Source organism: Etheostoma cragini, chromosome 24 (assembly GCF_013103735.1).
Source record: "Etheostoma cragini isolate CJK2018 chromosome 24, CSU_Ecrag_1.0, whole genome shotgun sequence".
NCBI classification, from domain to species: Eukaryota; Metazoa; Chordata; class Actinopteri; order Perciformes; family Percidae; genus Etheostoma; species Etheostoma cragini.
In genome coordinates this window covers 4,318,869-4,340,218 of record NC_048430.1, presented here as the reverse complement: position 1 = coordinate 4,340,218, position 21,350 = coordinate 4,318,869, and the positions used below count along the sequence as shown (strand labels likewise).

Sequence of the window (21,350 nt, the reverse complement as noted above, 5' to 3'; positions counted from 1 at the left end):
TCTCTATGGACTGGCCACATGCTAAATGCTGGTCGTAGCATGGCCCCAGTTTGTTTGTTAGAAAGAAGGACCCCCCCCATCACCCCTTCACCCAAAACAGCCAATTGCAAGCACATGTTGTAGAAATACAGTGAGTTTCAGTTCTCTTATTTGGACAAGATTAGATGGCTTTACAAAAGCTCACGATATGATGAAGGTGAATTGAAGCCATAAGCTTTTTTGTGGAGGAATACTTTTTTTTCTGACATTAAAAAAAGCATTATATTCTAATTCATTCTACCTGCGCGGTTTACATAGATCGAATTATACCTACATAGCTCAATTGAAAACACTTCTTTGCTCAGTTATTGAAAAAATATGATGGTATAAACCCCCCATTTAAATGATTTGTTGTTTTCTCTTCCTCTCACTCAAAGCAGGCTATATTCATTGACACACAAAACCACAGAACTGTTATTTTAGCTACATTAACTTTGCAGCATAAGCATCTGAGTGACGTTATTTGGTCATGCTCATCTGCATGTCTCAATATCTGAAAGTCAACAATTGGCACACCATAAAATAACACAGTTTACATTCATAAAGGAGATGATGACTGCGCAGACATGGATTTAATCTGCACCATCTAGTACGGTATAAATAACCCCAATATTTATCGACAATCAAATGATAACAAACAGAAAATAACATGCACTGACAGCTTTACTTCCATCAATCCTTTCCGATAGTCATCATTGATTTTTTTTTTTTTTTGTGTGTGTGTGCGTGTTCTCTTTTCTCCAAACAAGTTAAAACAACAAATACAAATCCTACCTGCAGGTTCACAAAAAATAGAGAAATGGCACTTTGTAATAGTCATATATAATTCTTAATATCTATATATTTTCGTCATATTAATATAACATGAAAGGGTTGAGTTTGCTTCTTTGTTGGTTATGGTGGTTATGGTTCCTCCCCGTCGTGTGCGTGTGTGTTGAAACCATGCGAAATATCATCATGCAGATTATGATACATCGGTCCGAGTATTTACATTTACATTCATGCGTTCGTGCACCATTCCCTGGGTCCTCGGTCTTGGCTCTCTCTCTCTCGCTTTCTCTCTCACACACACACGCCCTCTCCCTCGCTCCTTTTCTCCCTCTTTTCTGTCTCATACAGATCCGTAGTCCGATTGCGGCAAATAGCAGAACTGGGAGGAGGAGGGAGGGAGGGGTTTTTAGCCAGGAGGCTTGGGATATACATATATTACAGAGTGGGGCCTGTGCAGCAGCAGGCTGACTTACTTGGTTCAACTGGAGAAAACAAGACATAAACAAGTCTGAGTTCGCCTCTGACGAACAAAAGCGGATGATGTTTGCCGTTTCAGTCAGTTATGTGCGTCAGTCTGTCTGTACGACTGTTTGTAATCCAGTCTGGTGGGGTCTCATTGTACTGTAGCAGAGTCCCTTCACGCATCATTTGTCGTGGAGAGGTGCGTGCTGCAGTCGAAGCCCCTGTGCGCACCCCCGTCTGCGTGATAAGGCCCGCCGCTGTGCCAATAAGAGGAGTCGCACACTGTCTGCAAGGAATTGATCTCCGAGGCGGACGAGTTCCCGTCCCTTCTCTTTGATCGCTTTCGATTCCGCAAAATAAACACAAGCATTCCTACAACAGTGAACGCGGACGTGACAAACACCAGCAGCAACCCGGGGACGAGCACTGAGATGGAGACCCTGTTTGGCTCCAAATAAGAGTTCGAGCGCGTCCCCGAGTCCAGGGTGAAAGTGCTGTTTTTGGACAGTGGTGTGGGGGAGACTTTGTCATAGAGTTTGGGGCACATGAGGTCGTTCCGGACGTAGCGGAAATCTCGTTTCCAAAACTCTTCAGGGGACTCACATTTGAGATCACTCACGATCACATCTGCCCCGAGTTTCTCCGTCCACTGCTTGAAGGGCACGATGTTGCACGAGCAATCCCACGGATTCCCGTGCAAATCGATCTGTATGATTGAATTGAGCTGGTCTAACACTCCAGCCACAGGGAGATAGGGGAAATAATTATTATGCAGACTAATTTTGGATAAAGAAATCCCAAGGAAAGCATCCACGGGTAAAGATTTCAGCAAGTTGTTGTTGAGGAACAGAACCCTCAGATTTGGCATGGGGCTGAATGCACCTGCCACTATCAGCTGGATGTCGTTGTATTCCAAACTGAGATATTCCAGATTCACAAGGCCCACAAACATCTCTGCTATCAGCGTATCCAGATAGTTCTTATCCATATACAGCCATCTCAGCTCGCTCTGGTTTTGGAAAGTGCTGTTGTCAATCACCTTGATGTTGTTCCCACCCAGATCGAGCAGGTTGAGGCTGGAGTAGCCAAGCAGCTGGTTCTTTTTCACTGCGTGTATGTTGTTATCTCTCATGTTCAATTCGTGAGCAGCCAATGGCTTAGGTTTGAGGCTGGACAAGCTCTCGATCTTTTTGCCTTCGCATTTGACCCCCAGCCCTTGTCTGGAGCCGACCAGCTCACAGTTGCAAGGCTGGGGGCACGTCATGTTGTGCAGCTGTTCTCTATCCCCGTTCACACCTGTCAACACTGGAGTGGGCCTAGTTTTCAGCTGCCAGTTCTCACGAGATTTGGAGCGGCTCTTGGGACCGTGGCCGCCGGGCGTTGGGGGCCCACTGGTGTCTCTATTGGGCTTGTAAGGCGTGGGACGTGGACCATGGGCCGCAGTCTCAGAAGTCTCCTCCTGAGTGGGAGGAGCCACCAGGCTGGTGTCCACGCTGCCGCTCTGTGAAGGGCACAGCTCTGCTTCTGACGTCTCGTTTAAGTCGCTCCCTTGCAGCCTGGTGGGAGCCTCGCATATCATCCTCCCAATAAGCGCGTTACGCGGTATGTTCTCCAGCCATTCCTTGAGGGAAACCAGGTCGCAGTTACAGTCCCAAGGGTTGTCCTCCAACAGAACCTCCGCAATTCCCGGTATCTGTTCAAGGATCCCCTCATAAGGCAACGTTTTGATTCGGTTTCCCCGCAGGTCGAGATGCGTAATGGGCACATGTTGAAACACGTTCATAGGTAGCGCACTGATGAGGTTGTCGTTCAGTATTAACACTTCAAGTTTATTTAAGTCCCTGAAAACGGCGGGGTCAATATCCCTCAATAGATTAAAATCAGCTTGGAGATATTCCAAGTCGTCTAACCCCAGAAATGTACTCTTCCTGAAAGATCTTATCTTATTGTTGTTGATGTGCAGCCGTTTCACCAGCTGCAATCCCAGAAAGGCGCCGGGGACAATGTCGTGTAAACCATTGTTTTCCAAATGCAGGCTCACAGCATTGTAAAAGTTGGCGAACTCGTTGGGAAATAGCCTGGATAGAGAATTCCCGTGCAACAGTAAGTGATAAAACTGAGAACTCGGGCCAGTCAAATGCTGCAGAGTGGTGAAGCTCCGTTTTTCGCAGTCTATGTGCAGATCTCCCTCTATCTCGTTGCAAGAGCATATCTGCTCCTTACAAACGTCCCTTGTAACATTTCCACTCTCAACACAAAGAGCCGCATTCAGCAGAACAATCCAAAGCAGCATTTTTCAATGTGGACAATTCATTCCCGGTTTCAAGACATATGAGCTGTGAATTCAGTATACATCAATACGGAGAATAAAAATGGGATGTAGACATTTAGGCAGAAGATAAGGCAGTCTTTTATAACAGATCCATGCTGCATCTAACCTGCGCTTGTGTCCAGACTTCCAGTTTGAAAATGACCACATAAACGTCTCTTTCACATCGACTGAATCCTCCAAGCCTCCGCGTGTTTATGATGAAAATCAAAAACGGCGAACGACCGTGGAGTCCAACACATCTTTGGGCTATATTCAGTTCGTTTAACACTGACCTTGGCAGGGAAAAAAATAAAAAATCGGTGCCTTTTTCTCTCCCAGTCGTGCTGCGTGTTGCGGCGTCGGGAGCTTTTCCCTCTCCCCTGGTGCTGAATTCACACCCTGCGCTGGAGCTTTAGAGGCGATCCCACCGCTGCAAAACACCCGCATCCCCCTCACATCTTTCGGTGTCTTGCCTCGCTCGTTTTTCCCTTTGTGGCGATTTGGGGATCACAAAAAGAAGACCGCGCAGACAGTGTTCATCCTAGCGCGGTGCTCCAAGAATAATCTGACACCCTCTACTGAGCTGTAATGGCAAAAAATCCGTCGACTGACTGAGGGAATGCTTAGGAGAAAGTGCAGGAAAAAATCAATCCACAAATGGGGAAGGAGATTTTTTTGTTTTGTTTTTTAATCACACTTTAGAGCTTTCAAAGTGACTATTTCCCTCCACACGCGCAAAAAGAGGTTTCTGCCACCAAACCAGATTCCTACGGTGTATTCTATCTTTTTACTCTTAAAGCTTGCAGCTCCGTGGTGAAAGTGTCCAAGTCGGCATTGTCGAAAACACTGGTGAGATTTCACATTAGGATCGTGATACCCCAGTTCAGTTGCGTGAATTCCCCCCCATTCTTAAATAATACACGGTATTATTTTAGCTGATCTCCTTTCATATATTAACCTCCGCTGTTACAATCGTGACTTTCGCCACTTGCTTTGAAAACACTGTTGAATGCGGTAAAAACAATAATCCGCTACAGGCATGCCTCAGTCCAGCAAAAAGCAGTTGACTATACAACAAACGATGCGTCAGTGTGGCACCCTATATGCGCATGTGTGCGTGACGTTGTTTTTTTCTTTTTTTTTTTTCTCAAATATAATATCATTGTGCAAAAATAGTTCAACTGTAAGGGGGGAAAAAAAAGACCAGGAAAATGGGTTGAACACACTCCCATCTTTTATCGATTTTTATTATACTCATATTGCTTGTGATTGTTACATCAGCTGGAGCACAGGAGAGTTGAGGTAGTTGTCCTGCTCCCTCCCTCTCCTCCTCCTTTTGTAGTGCTCAGTTGGAATTCAGAGTAGGACAAAAAATGGGATGATAAGTTAGATATCCTCTCTCTGACATATTTTTTTTCTTCTTTTTGCAGAGAGGAAACAACACACTTGCAAAAGTGCAATAAGAGGCCAATCTAAAAGAATCAGGAGATTCCAGCAAAGCATCAGCAGTACTTGCAATAAGATATTATTATTGATGAGCAGGAGTGACCGTTACGCTACATCTTTCAGATAATTATTTAGCCTCATGGAATACAACAATTCAGATAGTGTAAAAGTCATTGCTTTAAAAATGCTTTTGTAATTGTTTGCACGGTGCACTCGGCATAGAGACAAACCAACACTGAAACCAGTCAATGCCATTGAATCAGGCGGCAATGGTGTGCTACAAGATTACTTGCAATTTCCCTTTCCAATTCGGGCACTCAGGTCTGGCTGATATTTCTAAACGGGCAATATTGACAATCACAAGTTGCACAGCTCCAAGTCACATACTTGTCATGATTTGACACATCAGATGTGAATATACTGTAGTAATTAACTAATTTTAATTTAAATTTTGAAGTACTTTGAGAGAATATGTGCATACCTGTTTAATCCTTCCCTGAGAGACATGAAAGAATCCTGGATTTATCTGGCTAAGCCACCATGTTTTTTTTTTTTGTAGCAAAATCTGCTTGACCTTCCCTCGGGTCTGTATTTGAAGGCTTAGACTTCTTTTTCAAATGATTAAGATATTCACTAAGCACATGACCTGGCTTTGCAACCAGGATGGAAACAACAGTCCTTGCTTTTAAATCTAAACCTTTCAATTTAGCAGTTTGCAGCAAAACATTTAATCAACCACCAAATACAAACTTTTTTTCCTTGGCATGTGCATCCCCCAACTGCATTTTTTATTTTTATATATTTTGGGAGGGATGGGGAACAAAAACATGCCACACCAGCTCCAGATGTGCATGCTCATATTTGCCAGAAGTACTCTCTCCAAGGGCCTCAACTGCATGAGGTTTTAAAAGACTGAAATACTCTACGGGTAACTACAAAAAGGTCAGGAGTAAACTTAAGCTTGTTTTCACAACAGCATGTTCAGCTCGGTGTACGCTGACACCATTCAAAATAAGGAATGCATGTTTGTTGTGATTCCTGCGTTGGAAGCAATTAATGTTTGATCAGCAAGTAGAAGAGCTGGAAGAGGGCAGGGTTATGTCAAGTGTTACCTGACATCTCCTTCCACTAATTTCAAACATGACATTAACAAGATCTCAAATTATCATGTAAGCCAAAGGGGATTTGGTTAATGAGTAACAGATGAGGAATGATTTAAAGTGAGAGGTCTGATTTACAAAAAAAGATTATACATCGAGAAATGTCATTCTTTGTCGGGATGAAATGGAAGTCTTTGTAAAAAAACTGAACCTTTACACTTTTTGAGCTACAATCAAATGGTCTTCTCCTTTCAATCCCTTTGTAACACCTTCATTTTTTTTAATTATGCAGCAATGGTCATGCAGATGTGTCATGTACAGAAAAAGTTGGGTCAATAGCCAACTGGAAGTCAATACAGCTATTGGCAGAGGTAGCAGCAACGCTTCTGATGTATCGACCGGCGATGCAGTATAGGAATCAGCAAAATGTTTGACTTTAAATCTATACATATCTATTCACAAACTCTATTTCCCCCCTCCTGTCTTTACCGACACTCACAGCTGACACACTGAAAATCAGCTGAGAATCCACTGATGCGGTTAGCGCTGAGAGAAAAACATGCATGGTATGGTCTATGTCAGCAAAGGAAAACCGTGTTTTAGTTTAATCTCTTTAAGATTCATTTGAACATCCAGTTGTCACAATATTACAAACGTCTGACACTAGTGTTAGTCACTTGCATTAAAGGAGAATGGTTTTATTATAGCCTTAAAACATGTTACCAATGCCTTGTGATAGTCTGTATCACTGCTGTGTGGTGAAGCCTTCAATGCTTTAAAAAGAAGAAAAATGGTTCATATAGGGAGTTTTTTCTGGCAGATTTGGTAAGTGTAAGTCTAAATGCATTGTTGAGTAACTTTTACTTTGCAAGGAACACTATTTTATAGTTGGAAACGTATGCATCCATCAGCCAATATACATTCCTACTCCTAGCTTTGATAACACTTTACAGAATTGCATGGTATTTTTAAATCTTTTCAGAAATTATATTACAAGAATTCCAAGTTGAAGAATCTTGAAAGTTTTTTTGAAAGCATCAACAATTAACAGGAAAGGGATTTTGTTGTTCACCTTGATGAACAGTTTGCTAAAATGCTATGAAAAATAACTCAATCAGGTAAATCAAATTAAACTCAATGTATAATACTTAATACATTGCATGTAACTCTTAAAAGATGTAGTTAATGTAATTCTACATGTTTCACCATGCATCAGAAGTGCCAAAAACTAATTTTCATAGAATTTGGTAATGCCATAACAAATTACCAAATTCCATATTGCCATAATGTCATGTCCTTCTCTCAGTCCGTCTCTCTAAATCTATCACTGCATTGCTTTACAATATATTTTTGACAATTAATCTTGGAGAACAATCAAGTCAAAATCATCCCCAAAAAGAGATTTTTTTTTGTATAGGATTTGATTTGGTGACAAGGTGAGACAAAAAATGTCCACAATTATTGCCATGCTGTTTTTTTGCCAATTGTGTATCGGGCAGACCAAGACATGAACATAAGAAGATTACTTGGTTAGTAGTCTATCTGGATTGGTTGATTGGCCATAGGAAAATGACCAAAAGGATAGATACATTTTAGTGTTATTTCTGAAGTCTATAAAATGTGTACCATGTGCCATAAAATGAATGACGTTTTTACATTTGCATCTGCTTTACAATAGATGTTACAACCATGGGTCAAACGTGTTCAGATAGAAGATGAATTAAACCCATTACATGTCATTATGCGGATGCATTTATCCAAAGCAACTTCCAAGTAAGTGCTTTCAACCCTAAAGGTGCAAACTCCAGACAAGTCAACAACACAACCTCTTGGCATATACTGTACTACATGAGGTCATTAAAGCTCACAAGGTTTAAGAGTTCATCACATGCCAGTCATGAGATCTCCTCCAACATCTATTCACTGTAACCGGAAAGTCAAATCTCAACTGTGCTATAAGGGCTTTTCTGTCTGTGTAAAGCTCACAGGTTTTGAGAGGTGACCTGTGATCCCTGACAAGATCCTGTCCGACTTGATATTTGTTTTCCTTCTGAGCGTTTGATGATCTGACAGCCTTCATTCCCGTGATGGGTGTCCTCCAAGGAAAAGCATTTGACATACCTTTCTAACATTAATGTATAAATTATGAAAGCATTAGCTCGGGGTTGTAGCACTACTGTAGTCTTTAATATTAACAATGATCATTTGCATGTTGTGTGTGTGTGTGTGTGGGGGGGGGAAATACATAGATGATAGATCCGAAGTATGTTTTAATTCTTGTGAACTCTCATCTATTTAAAGACCCCCTGAAGGTAATTTCTTCCCATTTGGAACAAATGTCGATTTGGACTTTCCATATGAACTGATAAAGTTGTTATGGTCAAAGGTCAAGGTAACTCTGACCACACAAAATACATTTTTGGCCGTAACTCAAGAATTCCCACACTAATTATGAGAACACTTCACACCAAATGTATGATAGGATAAAATGAGGTTTGTGTGTGTTAAGGCAATGTATTGTGAGTCAGAATGAAGAGCAAATGACACGTTGTGCGAATGAAGTACTTTAGGTGCAACTTCTTTTATGTGTCAAACTTCCTGTTTTGTGGTTTCTGTGACATTTCTTGGCAACTCTGTCCACCTATCCTCCATCTTCCCTCCAAGATGAGAGCGCTCATTTTGAGAGGTTTGACAGATCTGGGCCCTTTGTTGGTAATCAGAGCTCTTCAATCCAGCTTTTGAGGCAAGGCAGCTTTATTTTCATAGCACATTTCAGCAACAGGGCAATTCAAAGTACTTTTCATAAAAAGATTAAAATAATATGTTAAAGTGGAGTACAAGAAATTAAACATTAAAGAGCACTTAAAAACAGTCAACATAAAAACAAAATGTTACATTGCAGTATGAGGGGAAAAACCGCAGGTAAAATCATGTCTTTACCATCTCATCTACCAACTTAAAATGATTGCCAACCCCTGACCTAAGGCATCTTTTACAGCCATGTCATTGTATGGCCGTGATTTAAAAAAGAAAAGAAAAGTTGGGCAGTTATTCTCAATGAAAAGGTACCATGCATCTTATCAAACCAAAAATCCCTGCAACAATGTATTTAACAGTAAATAACTTTGAGTTTAATAAAAGGCAGGATTGGTAATGTTGAAAAGCTAATTGTAAACCAATTTGACAACTGAAATAATCTTCAGATGTCTCGCTTTCAGATTTAGACCACTTCTGACACACACTTACCTGCTATCTCCACCTGAAGATCACTCTCTACAGTGGGTCTCTAAGGGTTAAACCTTCAGAAGCTGTTCTTGCACTTAATCAGCCAAACTGGCACACAAAAAGTGAAACGCAAGCTGCAGTCCTGTGTTTCAGAGATTTGAAGAGACATAAAGATTGGAGACGCCAAAAATCCAGAAATAAACGAAAATTAATCTTTAATTGGATTTCTGTTGACAACCTCTCACTTTGGTTTGAGTTTCTGTTACATTGGTAATTTTTATATCTATTTTCATGAATATTAGCAATATGTTTAGCAGGGATCTTTGGTGTGTGAATATTCAATTTGAACCTATGTTTTCATCAAACACCATAATTCTGCAAAATCAATAGGCTCTAAACAAGTCGGCTTGAACATAAAAACCAACTTGCAATACACCAAATGACCTGAATCATCAGGCCATGCACATTCTACCATGTATGTATATATGTACATACACCAAGTATATGCAAAGCAGCAGCCCTACCCATTTAACCATGTCTACTCTACAGACACTGTGGATCACTTTGACAGTTTAATGGTCTCTCCAGCACATGATTCTCTCTCTCTCTCTCGCTCTCTCTCTCTTTCTCTCTCTCTCTCTCTCTCTCTCTCTCTCTCTCTCTCTCTCTCTCTCTCTCACGTTTGTGACCAGTTTAGAGCCTAACGCATGTAATAGAGTGGTAATCACTGGGTCTGAGAAATGACAACTACATATGTCTCTGTCGTAACGACTCTGACATTTTTGCTGCGTACCCAAGAGGAAACGTTTTGAAAGATTGCATTTTTTTTCTTCTTTTCCTTCTTCCACACGGCACAATTACTAGTTCCTTTAAAACACATTTTTTGAGCGCATCGGTTTAGACAGGAGATGCTCATAAAAATGTATAGTACATGCATTTGCATTTGATTTTAAACACAGGCTATGTGCTCATTTTGTTTCTGCAATAGACAGTAAAACACCTCAGTGACCCATTTGTATCTATTATGACTTAAATTTCTGCCCCGCGTCACCAACAAATGCATCACTGTTGCATGAGGTTGTTTTCATTTTACCATTTATATCTTAAACTACTTAACAAATGTGGTGTTATTAAAGTGGTAAATCTCAATTAGAGTTCATTGTGTTTACTTAGCCTCCAGGTGTCAGATATAAAATGTTGATTCCTTTTAGGTTTCAACAATCTCATGAAATTAGGTCCTTTACAGAGAAGGTATTCAGTCTTTTCTTCTCAGTGATCTTGTGTGTGACATTAGTAAGCGGGTTGTCCCCATTTGAATGGTTTCTGGGCTTATTTCCAAGGTTTTTAATCCACATTTCATTGTGCACTCAGTCTACCAACACTAATGCAGACATCCTGTGTCCTGGCCAGTCTTTCAGTTTTCATGTGAACTGTTTGGTAGAGCTAGTTAGGCACCTGAAGGGTTTGTTGAATACATCATTTACCTGCTAGTTGATGTGTTTAAACTATATATATTTTGAATTATGTAGCAATGTCTAAATGTCTAAAGCTAAATGTTGGAAATCTTGGTTTTTATTGATTTAGATGTATGTTGTTTGTCCAGTAGACCTGAATACCTCATATGTAATAGTTATGTGTGAGAGGGGGGTGTTTACCATAAACAGAGAAAACAGGTACTATATGCATTTGTACATGAGGCTGTGTATAAGCAGTGATTGTTAGTGCATGTTGGAGAAAAGCGCGGAAACACGCTACACAGCGCGAGCGGGCATCCACCACCAGGCAGAAAGGTGAGGGGGAAAAAAAAACATTCAGGACCATAGAGAGAGACACATTTAAAAAAAAAAATTGATTCATAGATTTCTTGATGGACAAACTATTCTTGTTCAGGACCACGGAAAGTGTTGATTCGGGACAGGGATTTGGACCAAAAAATGTAATTCAGAAGCATGGACAGTGACACATATTTCTTAATTCAGGATAGGGACAAACATTCTACCTTCAGCACCATGGACAGTGACACACAACTATTAATTCGGACGTGGAAAAATAATTCTTGTTCAGCACCGTAGACAGTGAACAACATGGTCATTCATGAGCTTTTTAGTCCTCTCTTATAAGTATAGCTAGTTCATTCTCTTATTATTGCTATGGTAGCTATGTGTCGAACTTATGAACTTGCTGTTGTATTCTATGAAATATTCCCTAATGATAAATGGTGTGTTTTCATTGATCGTTTACATGCATACAAATTGTTTTGTTTTTGTTAATATTTCCCCAGGTCAAAATTGAAATCTCTCAAATAAAACTTGAGATCTCGCAAAACAAAGTCAATTTTTTTTTCCTTGTTTTTATTTATTTTTTTCCTACATGTCACTTCGGGGGTTTCAGCACCATGGAGAGTAGCCCTTTTGTTTAAATTCTGACGGGGACAAACAATTCTGAATTCAGCACCATGGACAGTAACACGTTTCTGGATTTGAGACTGGGACAAACAAATCTCGTTTAGCACCGTGGACAGTTACATACATGTATCGAAGCAAGAAAAGGACCAATTATTGTCATTCAGAACCTCGGACAGTGACGCATATTTCTTGATCCAAGATATGGACAGGGACAACAATTGTTAACAAACAATTGTTTTTCAGCACCAGTGAAAGTGATGCAGTTTTCTTGATTCAAGACATGTGACACACAGCACCATGGGAAGTGTTGACATCTGAAACAAGGACAAACAACTCATGATTTAGAACCATGGACAGTGGCGCACATTAATAACAGACATGGATAGGGACACACATTGCTTGATTCAGGCCATGGACAGGGACAAACAATTCTCAAACCCTGGAAAGCAATACATGTGTCTTAACCCTTGTTGTCTTCCCGTCAAAATTGAAAATCAACAATTTTGTTGACATATGGAATAAGACATAATTGATGAAAGTAGAAATATTTCCTTGCTAAAGAGCGTAGTGTGAAATCAATCATGTTATTTTGGGTAGTTTACAAGAAAATTGATCTAGGAATAAGAGTCAATCTGACTGGGGGACAACATGAGGGTTAACTCAGTTACATTTTTTTTTTTTTTATTCCGACTGGGACAAACAATTCTGAATTCAGCACCATGGACCGTAACACATGTCTTGTTCCTTAACAAAGACAAATAATTCTCGTTCAGAACCATGGACAGTGACAAACATTTCTTGATCCGGGACTTGGACAAAAGATTCTCGTTCAGCACCATGGACAGTGACAAATGTTTCTTGTTCTGTAACAGGGACAAACGATTCTTTATTCAGCACCATGGACAGTGACAGCAATTCTTGCATACATTTTTTGGTCACAGCTTGGATTCATGGTTTAATTAAATTAAAGCTTCCATAGTGGAAGGAGGAGAGTCACCAAGAGATTAGCACTGTTTATGAGAGATATGCTTCATTTAGCTGTATTCACAAACACCCACATTCCCTCAGTGAGAACACAGAGAATCAGAAAGACTGTGCACAGAAGACTGATAGCAGTAAGGACATACAGATGAGATTTGTTCCCTAGCCAGTCAGGTTCAACTTAGAATGAACATAATCAACAATATGACTTTCTTTGTTATTTATACTATCTATTTAAGCAGGCAAGTAAGAGTAAAGCTAAGATTAAGAGATCTCTCATTTACTGTGATGTCTGGGGAGAAGCTGTAGTACTTCCTAATTGAAGCAGTCTAAAAGTGGGTGATAATATATTGTGTGGCCTGCTGGGGTTTGATTTTAAGATAGGAAAAAACATATTTGGCTGTGAGTTTAAAGACATCACTGTACCAGTGGATCCTGTGTTTAGGAGTGACTGGTGGAAGGAGTGCTACAATTATCTCATGAAAGTGCTATCTGTAAAAAGCCTTACCAAGATAGGATTAAAAGGAATTTATGGATGTTAACGTCTAATCAGATAAATGCAAAACTTACTGAGAACCTACACATTTTAAGCAGTAATGAATCCATAGTAAAATACACAAATAAAGTGGTGGGAGTTACTGTAGTGATTGCTACCCTTGAGATTTACAGAGAGCATAATTATGTAATTGTAGCATAATGTGGGATGTACAACACATGAACACGTTCTTTCTTTGTGTTGTGCATCCACTCACCTATTCCCCATGCTGTATGAAGCCTGTCCTTCTTCTACACGTACTTAAGCATGACCGGATGGCACACACAAAACCCAGAAGACATTTGTTTAATGAATTGAATACACACTGCTGGTTAAACACAGCTCCCTTACAAAAAGGGCAAACTTATTAATTGAGATTAAATCTTTGAAGGAGAATTCAGGTCGATTTCAACATGTAGCTCTGTTTGTGAATTTGGAGTGCTGTCGGTAGAGAGAAAATGAAACCAATCTGTAACGTGTTATCCTCCTGCTAGCATTAGCACCCAACAGGCTTAAACAGGGCAAGTTATACATGTGTTTTCAACCTCTTAAAATGTCATTAAAAGTGCCTACCCATGTGCAGTGATTATTGTGGAGTGAACATAGGGAATCTGACTGCTATGCATGTGAAAGAAATGCATGAAAGTTGTGATAATTCAGTTCTGTTTATCACTTTAGCACTCCAAATTTACAAACAGACCTACATGGTGAAATTGACTGGAATTCTCCTCCTAATTCCACAATATAACTTGATGTTCATGTGGTTTGCCCTCAAAAGTCGATACAATGTATTTTTCCACAGTAGAAACAAGAATGAAAACAACCTACATTTCTATTGAAGTTGAAAACCAAACCCTTGCCAATCAGCTTATTATAAAGCGTGGAAAACGATAAGGCCAGTTCCAGCAATGGAAATTCTTTCTAACCTTTTCAATTTACAATTCATTTCAATTTGCTTCAACACGTTTAATCCTGTTAACAGTTATCAGTAGTCTGGGAGGATCTAATTACACCTAGCCACAGAATCCTCACCACAATCTACAAAGCTTCAAACGACAGTCAACGATTCACAGATAAAATGGGTCTTAAAATCCCTCGGCCTAAAGCCATGGTGACCTTAGGAATTTAGTAATGGTAGTTCTATTTTAATTTCATCAGTAAATCTTTTAGTTGTCTTTGAGTGATCGACTGCCAAACCCAAAAGTTTGATATCGTGGAAAACCCCAAATAATCCGATCTGAATCCTTTTCTACAGCTGCAGCGTTCCCCTTCTTTAACCATTTGGAGAAAATCTAAGCAACCACTAATATGCCACTGAACTTTTTTCTGGTAACTTCTCGTTATCGTCTTTGTTATAAAACGATTGCTGAATTCTCTGGTGCAAAGGATTAGACATAAATGCCTTGCACCATCCATGCAGATCCTGAAAAGAGACCGTAGATCAGAGTGCAGGCAAAACAAATAATGAATACTCAGGGGCAAAAGAGTACCGCTGCTGAAGGAATGCTGAAATCAAAAAATTTAAAAATGATGTGGGTGAAAGGAGGGAAAGGCAGACTAAAGTGGGTTTGACACCTGTCAAATAAGTCTGTGTGTGTGTGTGTGTGTGTGAGAGATCAATACACATGCATGCATACTGTACATGCTTGCCTCCGTGTGTTTCTCTACAAATCAATGTGATGATCTTCACATTGAGGCCATGCATGTTAACGGTGAGATGTTAAGCAGAAAACATGAGCCAACCTTGGGTGTCACTTGGCATCATTTTTAAAGATGGTACTGTAGATAATGGCACAGTCCATAAGCTGTACTTAAATATCATGTTGTAAAATCCTCCTGTTTTTGTTATATTTGTTTCCATTTTCTTGTTTCTTTGTGCCTTTGCTCTACTTTCTTCTTTGTTGTTGGGATTGCACAGTATTGCCTTATGTTGTTGTTGCAAAGTCAGACAGTCACACTGCAGGCATCCTTGTTGATGTGTGATGACCTGATGTGGGCAGTGTGAAAGCATCAAATTGTATCTATATAGTGCAGTTTGCAGCTACAGAACTCTCAATATGTAGTGTTACTGTTCTGTACAGTAGGTGATCATTAAGAAGCATTATTAAGAAGCAGTCATCACAAATTTGTCTAGTTTCCTAAAACCATAATTTATCTCTACACAATGTTTTGCCCAATTTTTCACATGTGAGAATACATAAATATCTCATCAAAAGAGAAACAAAGCAACAAGGCACACAAACTCAAATAGCTTGCCTATTTCAGTTTTGACAGCATTGTGTGTTAAACCATTTACTACATCTGCTATTATGTTTTATGGACACATTTGGCTTTTTGATTCAATTAGTTGGGTAATTTTGATAGATGTTTTTATTTATTTAAACAGTGTCTTTATTGATTTGTTTGCAGTTGCGGGCAGTACATTACAGAAGTTCATCTCTGTTTGTATACAAGAGCAGGTAAAGAAATGTGTATATAAAGCAAACAATAGAAACATGTGTGACCAGAAAAGGGGTTATCCAACAATTTATTATGGTACTTCAATAAAGTGTGGGGACCAGAGGACTAGCACAAGATGTAGTTCAGAAAGGATCATAAAATATCAGTCAAAAGAAATTTAGCCAATAAAAAAAGAGGGGTGTTATAAGTTTGGTACACTAGATCACTGGATCACACAGAGGATGGAGTGACTTTGTGCAGTGCTGCTCTCTAAATCCGAACACACCATTGCAGTGCCAAAACACATCAATTGTCAGTTTTTCAGGGGGTGAGTTGGGTTGGGGGAGACTCTGGAATTTAACATGTTAGCTAGTGCTACACTGTCCTAGATGTCTTTTTTCATCCACTCCTCTGTCTTTGTCTTCCGATTCAGACGTGTACACTGCTGAAGAGATAAATCATCACAGCGGTCGGTTAAATGTCAACATCAATGGCATTCTACCTTTTGACCACATATGGGCATGTGAATATAGATGAATGGTGCACTGGACTTAATGGTGTTGACGTTGTGATTGTCAGGTAGCAGCCAATTCATTTAAATGGAGAGAGATGTGTGAAAGCAACAGCAGAAGCTGGGAATACAAGTGTATGAAATATGTAGAAAGTACGAGGGTTTATACACCATCTGTAGTGCTGTGATATCATGTCTGCAAATTTCTCAAACAATGAATATGTTTAATAAGCACTGATAGAGCTATGATGTGTGATCAATTTGGATTGCATAGAATCATGTTTCTAGAGAAAATGGCAACTAGAGTGAATGTGAGACAGCAATTGTGTAACAAATATTTAAAAGATGATTGTGGAATTACTGATGAAAAAACAGTCAAATTAGCATCAGTGTGTTGCAATAATTTGCCTCTTAATCTTGAGCTCTAAAGATCTATAAAATGAAGTACTGACACATGGGAGCTTTGTTGGAGTAATCCAATCACATTGATACCAGTGCAACATTTATCTGTTAGTCTTTCAGTCCAACTGCACTAACCATTCATTTGTAAAATATTTCATTTTAAAAATAACTGCACCAGACTTAAGCATAATGGACAATGGATGGGACAAAAATCAATTACAGCACAGACTATCAGAGTGTGATGAGAACATGAAAAGCTTGTCAAGGGGCCTTTTAATGGGAGATGTACTGCAAGAACACTCCACGCCCTGACGCAAGAACACAAGTAAGCTCCACATACCGACACACACCCACATACATAGCGGTGTACGTTCATAATCGTGATTTATTCATGGGCTTTTACAGTGGTAGAAATGCTCAATTTTCTAATCTATTATTTAAAGATAGGACCCTGTAGACATAGCTCAACAGATTGTGGTTTAAAAAATGAATGCAAAACAAAACTGGAAGTGTGCTTCCAGTTTCTTCCATTCTGAAGGAGTGCTTGCAAACTTTGGACTTTTTGACTTCTCTATAATAGATGACAATCACAACAGTTGCCTCAAAACACACCTGCTCCTCTGAGATAGGGTTACTGTAGAGCTCCTCTGACGCTGAACAAAATGTCTTTCAGAGGAAACTTTCTCACAACACAATTTCTGTTTGCTTTGAGATCCTTTGGAGATTGGAGACCCTTGTCTCCAATCTTGTTACAGATTGTAAACACAGGTCTGTCCAAAAACCTGAATATATTTATAAGGCTGAAAACGGGGAGTTGCCTCTACATCTCTGGGAGAGGTTAGGAGATGACTCAACAGTGCCATTAAATATTCTCCACCCTACATATTTTCATACGTAAGGTGGGGACTATGATGATGTGTGTTTGCGTGTGTGGAATGTTTCTTTCTCTTTATGCTATTTTCATTTCATTCTGAGCTGCTCTAGTGAGTGTTGCATCCTGCAAGCTCCAGGAGAAAATGAACTTGAAAATACATCTCAAATTGGCATTAGTAACCTGCACAAAGAAACCGTCTTCACCTGTCCTCATTAAATGAGCTTAGCATATTGTACCCAAAAACTATTCTAGACCTTGAGTAGCTAGCTGTCAAGCAATTACCACAATCCTTGCTTATTTGTCCCACACATAAGCATCCAAAACAAATGTCTTTTTCCTTTGGAAAATGTATCTTATCTCTATGCTTGTTATGTGTAAATTGTTTGCATTTCTCTAAAGGATGAGCACGTATACAGCAATCTCTCTTTCTTTGAACAATTTGCTAGAGTTTTGCTTTTGTTTAAAATTGGAGTTACTAGTAGCAAAACTGCTTCAGTTGATTCCACTTGTTGACTGGGGTTAAACTTGTTGAAAGTATTTTAGCCAACAGCCTTTTGTGTTAGGATTACAGCCTCAATTTCTCCAAAGACAGAGTCTGACAAGATTCTTACATGTCTCTCAAGAAATGCAACCATGTTTGTGAAATGAGCTGTGTCATTTGAGGCTTCCCAAATGTCAAGAGCTTTGGCTCTCCATCATTCTCCGAGCTTGAAGGGCAACTTAGAAAATACAACTTTCACGTTAGTTGGTGTAACTCTTGCATTAACTGAAGTTCTTCCATCACATAACAACACAGTACATGCAGGAATAATGGATACGCTCTGAAGGCTTTGATATCCTCGGACTGGATTTATGGAAAAAATAAAGCTTTTTTTCTATGTTTGCAGTAGCAATCTTGCACTCATTCCAAGAATGCTCTTAAAGAAGACCCTTTTCCACATTGTAGCCACGTTCAGGAGCCATGTGCTGGCAACTACGAACCAATTCCTTTGGCTATCCTCTTGTGAATTGTTCCAAGTAGTACAAGGAGTCAGCTCCACTAGCTGTATACTCCACTCTTTGCTCAAATGCCTTTATGAAAGCCTTATACTAAAACGGATAACCTTCAAATATAGGACTGTCTCTTGTTGGCAAAGACAGCAAGCACTGCTGGTGAACAAGTGCCTCTGTTATTTCATTCTGCTTCTGCATAATAGCCTGATGATGATATTTGTCCATTGTGTTGATGCATTACATTTTGCCCAATTCCCTACTTTTCCAAAGTAATGTTGCATCAGTTTGCATCAGTTTGCAAAATGTGTGCCTTTTCCTCATCCTGGTGATCCTTTTCCACCATATTTGAAGAAACATGCGCTTCCTTTTGCTTTGTTTTATGATCCTTTGCAGGCTGTTTGTTCTGTGGCAATAGCCATTCCTTTTCCTGTGTTTTCCATGTTTTAGGCTCATATTCCTTTTGCATAGGGTTAAAAGTGTTGACTTGTTCCAATTTCCCATTCAAAATAGGGAAGTTCATTCTATTTGATGATGCATGTGAGGAACGTTGTCCGTCTGTTGCCTGCACCACTGTCAGCTTAGGAGTAGAGATTTGGCTAACTTAGTTTCCAGCTCCAGTTGCGTTTTTGTCCTCTTTATCAGAAAATCCTTTTCTTCCAACACCTTCAGCTCCTTCAAAGCTGCCATTCGAGCAATAACTGCAGCCCTTTCAGCTGCGTTAAACCATGTTGCCATCTTTTGTTCCATAGCCCTTTGATTGAAGGGACTGCAAAAACTGCATTTAGCAATAACTTTCCTCACTGATAAATTTGCTTTGTTAATCAAACATTTCCTTCTGAATGTAGACAAAGAATGATTTTGGCCACTGTGACCCAATAATTGGTAAATATCCTTAAGAATAAGCATGGAAATATGCTGGTTAATCACAATAATTAGTGGATGTTTTATTCCCAACAGCATTGCTCCTTTGCTCAATCTCCCTCAAACCCTGTGGAGTCCATCCTCTGAGATTGATTCCAGCTTATAGATGGAACTTTGTCTGATTATCGTTCTATACACAGATAGCAGGGAGGTGATTTTTGTCATGGAACCTTAGCTGTTGACAAGAGTAAATAATTGCCAACTCCGCTTCCTCCAGAGCCTTTGGTGTCAGGATGCCTGGCCTCCTTGATTAAAAAGTCTTCCCCATAAATGTTTTGGTGAACAGCTTTTACGGTCAGCAGAAAAGCCAGTTTTGTTGTCCTTTGCAGTTTTTCCAAGTGCATAGCTAGCACAGCTAGGCCCAGGTCCCCTGCTGGCCAGCAGATGAAACAAAGATTTCTGTCTTGTTCCCTCAACTTCAGTTGATGAAACATAGCCTGTGTGTCTCCCATAACCGCTGAATGCTCCTGCCTGAATTGAGTGAGAACCCCAAAGAGTCCATATAGTATTCCATGATTTCCTTGAATCTGCAGTCTTTCTGGACATCTTTGTCTTCTGAAGTATTTTTGTTAAAATCATCAAAGATTGTAATGTACTGGTCTTGCTTTCAGACCAGAAGAGTGAACCTTTTTAGTCGGTAATGGTCCTGTTTAGTCTGTACCGGAGATCACTTTAACATAGCCCTTAAACGCCCCAGAACTCAATTTAACTGAACCAAACATGTTCAATGCAACAGCACCCAACACCTTTTGATGAAACTGGGTCTAATTTAATCAAGAGGTTCAAGGGCTCGTCAGAAGTGGGTGGACATCTGCATGTTAATGACTGGAGGGAAAACAATCCGTAGAAAGAGAGCTAAATGCTTGAACCAGTAGGACCAACAGTAAATTTGTGAAGACAAGATTTTTCTTTGCTTACAAAATAAATGCAGGAATAAACAAGTGTTTTCATCCAGCTTTAACCAGAGCTGAGTAGCAATCTGTTTGAAGGTTGTAGTCAGCCCAATGCTCCAATGTTACCCAGGTCCCTGTAGCCAGAGTTTCAAATCCCCAAATAACTAAACAAATGAGGGATTTTGGCTGTTCAAATACACCTGTCTTGTCAATAGACAGCTTAGCCTTTAAATCATTAGGGCACCGTGTAGCACTAAAGAGAAATTTATCGTTAAACAATGACACAGATAAACACTGTTTGTATATCTTAACATAACCCCATGCGTTACAGGGAAGTTCTTGTAAGCAAACTTTTGGGAAACAGACACAATTCTGAGGAAGTGGTTCTTAGAGATGCAGAGATGACAATCAAAGTCACACCCCTAAGTGCAGGTGGAATCAACATATCTTTTACAGTACATACACAAGAGTGGAGCGGGTAAATGTTAAAGGTTTATCATATTTCTTTTCTCATATTTCTTTGAAGCCCACTTATTGAAATCTTTTTTGTTGATCTCCTTGGAAGGTCTGGTGGTGCAAAGCAGTCGGGAATAGACATACATGTAACAGAGAAGTGGAATGGAGAAAGATAATGTGATACCTCCAAGCCAAACCCTTTGGCGGTTGCATTATTCAAATAAAGGAGCAGGAGGCTACTCTAAAAAGTCCCAAATGCTGTGGCCCAGACAATACACAAAGCTCACATTACAGGGAATTGTGTGCTGTCATTATTCTTTTTTTTGCAGGGTGAAATGGGGGACAAAGAAATGCAAGATGGCATGGAAAATGAGCAGGGACAGGTTAAAACTTGAGCTGTACTCTATGCCTCTAAACAGTCAGTGCTTAAAGGGATAGTTTGGATATTTTAAAGTGGGGTTGTATGAGGTACTTATCCATAGTGGGTGCATTACTGTAAATGGCGGTTGGCATGACCCCAATTTTGAGAATGACAAACACGGAAGCAAAGCAATGTACTGTCGTGGATGGCAGCAGCAACACGTAT

At 39.8% G+C, this 21,350-nt stretch overlaps 1 protein-coding gene and 1 long non-coding RNA gene across 2 annotated transcripts in view; both read right to left on the bottom strand.

Moving 5' to 3' along the window:
• LOC117939442 overlaps nt 1-21,119 on the bottom strand; it is a 21,567-nt gene extending 448 nt beyond the window's left edge. Inside the window, exons 1-2 of the long non-coding RNA XR_004655583.1 lie at nt 21,109-21,119; nt 11,103-11,105 (exon numbers count right to left, since the gene is read on the bottom strand). This is a non-coding gene — a long non-coding RNA (uncharacterized LOC117939442). The remainder of the gene's footprint in view (nt 1-11,102; nt 11,106-21,108) is intronic.
• LOC117939441 (SLIT and NTRK-like protein 1) lies at nt 581-4,715 on the bottom strand. The gene has a single exon (XM_034864790.1). The coding sequence runs from the start codon at nt 3,563-3,565 to the stop codon at nt 1,448-1,450; it is 2,118 nt and encodes a 705-aa protein (XP_034720681.1). The 5' UTR covers nt 3,566-4,715; the 3' UTR covers nt 581-1,447.
• Nucleotides 21,120-21,350: the final 231 nt, after the last annotated feature.

Excerpts from the sequence above, each read along its gene's own strand:
- LOC117939441 (XM_034864790.1), bottom strand. The coding sequence starts at position 3,565 with ATGCTGCTTTGGATTGTTCTGCTGAATGCGGCTCTTTGTGTTGAGAGT.